Source organism: Salvelinus sp. IW2-2015, unplaced genomic scaffold, assembly GCF_002910315.2.
Source record: "Salvelinus sp. IW2-2015 unplaced genomic scaffold, ASM291031v2 Un_scaffold3222, whole genome shotgun sequence".
Lineage (NCBI taxonomy): Eukaryota > Metazoa > Chordata > Actinopteri > Salmoniformes > Salmonidae > Salvelinus > Salvelinus sp. IW2-2015.
Genome location: NW_019944509.1, coordinates 44,274 through 48,767, shown reverse-complemented (window position 1 = coordinate 48,767; position 4,494 = coordinate 44,274). Strand labels below are relative to the sequence as shown.

Below are 4,494 nucleotides of genomic sequence, written 5' to 3'. Positions count from 1 at the left end.
CTCTGCTAAACAGGGCCCCAGGTTGTCATCCTGATTGATGTGATCATCAACCAATAATGATGTCTCTCCCTTCCATCATCATCAAATCCACAGGATTCTAGAGCAGACAATACCTAACAGTGACATGTCATACTCACATCATCATCAATAAATAAAGAGATTGATACAGAGACAGACATACTTTTTTGATGACATGGTATTCCCAGTTTGAGTAATCAGTTATTCTGTACATAATTGAAAATGATATTATGGAGAACAAAATGGGCACACACAGGGGTCCTTAAAGACCAGGTTTAAGACTGACTGGTCTAATCTCAACCAGGCTCACTCGCAGTCCAAACTAAAGCCWWGTTCTATTTAGGTCCCTAGACCCTTAACCTAACCCAGKGCTCTCCAACCCTGTTMTTGGAGAGCTACCCTCCTGTAGGTTTCCACTCTTATTACAATCAGGTGCGTTAGATTAGGGTTGGAGCGAAAACCTACAGGATGGTAGCTCTCCAGGACCAGGGTTGGAGAGCCCTGCCCTATCCCTTAACACCATGGTGTTCACTGAAGGGGTAGGAGCAAGGGGAAGAGGCAAGGGACCGAAATGGAAGCAGCCACACCAACTAGCCCTCAGTCCAGCTACAGTGCAACACACACTAAATAAAAACAGTCCCTCATCATAGTCTTCACTTGTTTCTCTTGTAGATTTTCTTGGCGAAGTTGAGGAAAACTGCGTGTGGAAGGTTTTGGGCGTGACGMGYGATGAGTTTCTGTAAGCGCTGATAGCTGTCGTCTTCGTATTGGTGGTACAGGGTGGGCATCTGTAGGGTGTTGTACAGTGCTTTCACMTTCTCCACACTGTCACGCCGACCATAACATGACTGGAAGAGGAAAATAAAAGTGAATTATTTCTCACCAGAGAGTCTAGTCAGAGCAGTTTACTGTAAAGAAGTGAATAAATGCATTCATTCCCTTAATCSTCCATCCATCATGGCTTGACTTRGGTGTGTTTACAGTTCAATGGTCAACTGTGACCTCTCACCTCCAGCTCTGCCCTTTGTTCCGGGGTCATGACCCCTAGAGCGGTCACCACCAGCCAGCCGCATTTGTTGTCCTGGATGTCTGTTCCAATCTTCCCTGTCACCGCCGGGTCGCCATAGCAATCCAGGTAGTCATCCTGGCAACAGAGAAACATTGTAAAACAATGCTGTTATGACATTGTTCGTGTGTGTGTCAGTCTSATAGAATCACTGTGGTCTCACCTGTATCTGGAAGAACTCTCCCATCTCCAGTAAGATGTGTTTGGCGTTGTTGTGTTCCTCTTCACTGTCGATGCCCGCCTGGGAATGATTCATTATTTCTATAMGTTACACTTTCTGCACCTTGTATAATGAGACTGACCAGACGTTACAACACTAAACACTCACCATGTACATGGCTGCTGCCACAGGGAGGTAGAAGGAGTAGAAGGCAGTCTTGTACTTTACTATGGCCTTATATCTGACACAGAGGGAGAGGGAGGGAGAAAGAATAAAGATTATACCCTTCCAAACACCAACAGCCATACACTCATTATATCAACACCCAATCAACTGTACCTTAAATCTCCATATACCCCTCCATCTCTATACCCCCCCCTCCCTCTCTTACAAACCTCTCCATGGTGAAGCGGTTGAGGTCTATTTGACCAGGAGGAGCGGTCATCAGGTCCAGTGCCTGGCCCAGCTCTGTCTGGAAGGACGTCTGAAACACACAGGAACAGAGAAACAATAGTCAGCTACAGCACAAGAGTCAGCTGTGTAAGTGTGTGTGTGTGTGTGTGTACCTCAGTGAAGAGCTCCAATAGGTGTACGTAGTAGGGCTGTGCCCTGCAGTGTCTGCGCAGTAGTCTGTAGATGGATCCCTCCAGGAGGAAGGAATCATTGATGGCATCCAGACCCACTCTCTCCTGAGAAACARCAGCTATGTTACTGACTGAGCAAACCCTTTAAAGCCTACTACGTTAACAGGGACACATGGTGATGTTGACAGGTGATGCAATATGGAAGTTGATGTAAGCTTACAGTTAGTTTTGGGTAAACCAGTTGGCTGACCATAACAATGCTTTTAGATTAGACTACAATTCTTGTGAGAGCGATAACATTAGTCAGTCTCACCCTCTTGTACCAGCAGGGCTGACCTCTCCGAGTCACTGAAGCATCCATGATGTCATCAGCTACCAGGAAGAACGCCTGGAGCTGAGAGAGAAATAAAAAGTCAGTGTTAGTCACTTCACTGTGGTACCTCAGCAAAGTGCTAATTGATGCAATAACTGAGTGTGTGTGTGTCTCTCACCAGCTCAATGCACCAGCCAACCAGCAGGGCCCGTCGCACAGCATCCTGGGTCAGCTCAGTGGGAGGAACAAGCTCCCTCAAAGAGCCAATCACAGACAGACCTCTGTTTCTTTTTCCTCCAGGAGTGTTGTAATGCAACACCTAAGAGAAAGAGAGACAGAGAAATAGAGATGARTTGTATGGCATCTTTGCACATCTCAATTTCTCAAATCAAACCCTAGCAACTACCCCTAGACACTTCTCATAGATCTGAAGGAGAAATAGTTTTTTTTTTAAATTCCTATGGTCTCACAACCCCTACCTCTCGGAGTCTGTTGAGAGCGTCAGCGAGGACAGAGTCTGTGAGGTCCTGCTCTGTGAGCTCGGTCACCAGCTCCTCAAACTGGGCCTCAAACAGCTGTGGGTCTGACTGCACCGCCCCCGAGTGGTGGGTCCCGTTGCTGCAACTACTGTCACCCTGAGAGCAGAGGACATTTCAGATTGTGAGGGAAAGGCAAGGAGATAGAAAACAGCATTAGTTTCCAAAGCATCACATGTTAATACCAGGTCTGGTTTGTGCTTATCCCACCCCCCACCCCAAAAAAATGCTTATACAGAAACATATTTCAGTGTCAACGACAACAACTCTCAGTTTGTTAGCTAGTAGTACTAAGTTAGTTGGCTATACCAATGTAGCTAACTAACTAAAACTGTAAGCTCATTACACACACAAGCAGACAGGGTGAACATCTTTACAGCAAACTGCACAACTAGAGTAAATGACAGCTAACAACATCCCAGCGGCGCTGTCAGCAGTAGCTTCAACAGCCTGTTCTCTGCAGTAATGTGACGAATTTGAGATGAAACTATATCTAACAGTCTGTGTTCACTATCTCGAAAGACCCAGATAAACAAAGTCTAATAATAGAGATGGCCCACTAACATGAGTAAAAATAGCAAGTTACCTTGGCTAGAACACAACTAGCTAGCTAACGTTACCTAGCTACAGTAGACAGCGCTTAGTCTCCAGATAGTTATTAACTTGTCTGGCTAGCCATTTACGACACAGAGCGATATCAAGCCTGAGAGTTAGATCCCTTTCATGAATAGATTACTAGATAAGCAATTACACACTAGGTTGCAATATCTGCAGCCCTTCTTACCATGATTATCTTGTCCTTGCTCGTAGTGACAGTCTGTTTGGCAAATCCTCTTCACTGGTGTTTCTTTACCTGTCAAATGGGAGAATATGACGCACACAGAACTTGGGTATTCGGTGTATTGTAGTTTTTGACCACGTTGGCGTTTATTTTATTGCATAGCTTCTGAACTAAACGTCCCGACAGCCTTCGCGAGTGATGGCAGGGCGTGGACACAAGGCTTCATATGACATCGAGCCTTTTGATTCGATAACTCCATCGAACCAGGATGGGCTTTCGGGCTGACTAACCAATAGAAATCGGGGAGGAGGAGTTTAGATGGGGGGACATGTCTGATGTTTAGAGAGTCTGTGGTGAGAGGACTGCCTTCAAATATGTACATTAACCCAATCAATTGCTTAGCATGAGTTAGAGGTTTCTTGGCTAATAGTCTAATACATTAAACAATATATATATGCAACATTAAATATGTGGTTCATAAGAGAATAAAATGGAATAGCGCATTTCTATAAAATGTTTAGCCTAACTACATTTTGAACACATTACACACATGAACACTTTCATGTTGTGGATAATTTATTCAATATGTTGAAATACATGACTTGCATTAAAAGTTCTTGCATTAGAAATTTATGTATCATATTTGAAGAGAATAATATGTTTATTCAGTTAGGCTCTATCACTTCAAGCATACATTTATAATTGTGCAAAATAGGAGGTAGAAATTATAGCCATTTTTAACACAGCTCAGTGCTTCTGTGTGTTTGAGTGTGTGTGTGTGGTTGTGTGTCTGTGTGTGTGTGTGTATGTGTATCTGTGTGTTGTGTTTAAATCAGTTACATACATAATTGTGTGTATATTCAAACTTAAGTCTTCACAATATCGCCATTGAGTGTATATCTTGTCCGACTGGGTTGAGGTTAGCCAGCTTTCTAGTCCAATCCAGACAGTATGTCTCTAAGAATACTGCACGCTTTATGTCATCAACCTCAGTATCAGACTATAATATCCAGATTCTCATAGTTCCATAAGTCTT

At 43.9% G+C, this 4,494-nt stretch overlaps 1 protein-coding gene across 1 annotated transcript; it reads right to left on the bottom strand.

Moving 5' to 3' along the window:
• Window positions 1-258: 258 nt before the first annotated feature.
• Window positions 259-3,657, bottom strand: fdps (farnesyl diphosphate synthase (farnesyl pyrophosphate synthetase, dimethylallyltranstransferase, geranyltranstransferase)). The gene is made up of 10 exons (XM_024142521.2): window positions 3,462-3,657; window positions 2,621-2,776; window positions 2,320-2,460; window positions 2,142-2,222; window positions 1,811-1,933; window positions 1,640-1,728; window positions 1,413-1,485; window positions 1,248-1,325; window positions 1,028-1,162; window positions 259-866 (listed from the first exon to the last, which is right to left on the bottom strand). Exons 1-10 carry the CDS (start codon window positions 3,462-3,464, stop codon window positions 672-674), a joined length of 1,074 nt encoding a protein of 357 aa, XP_023998289.1. The 5' UTR covers window positions 3,465-3,657; the 3' UTR covers window positions 259-671.
• Between the last annotated feature and the right edge of the window lie 837 nt (window positions 3,658-4,494).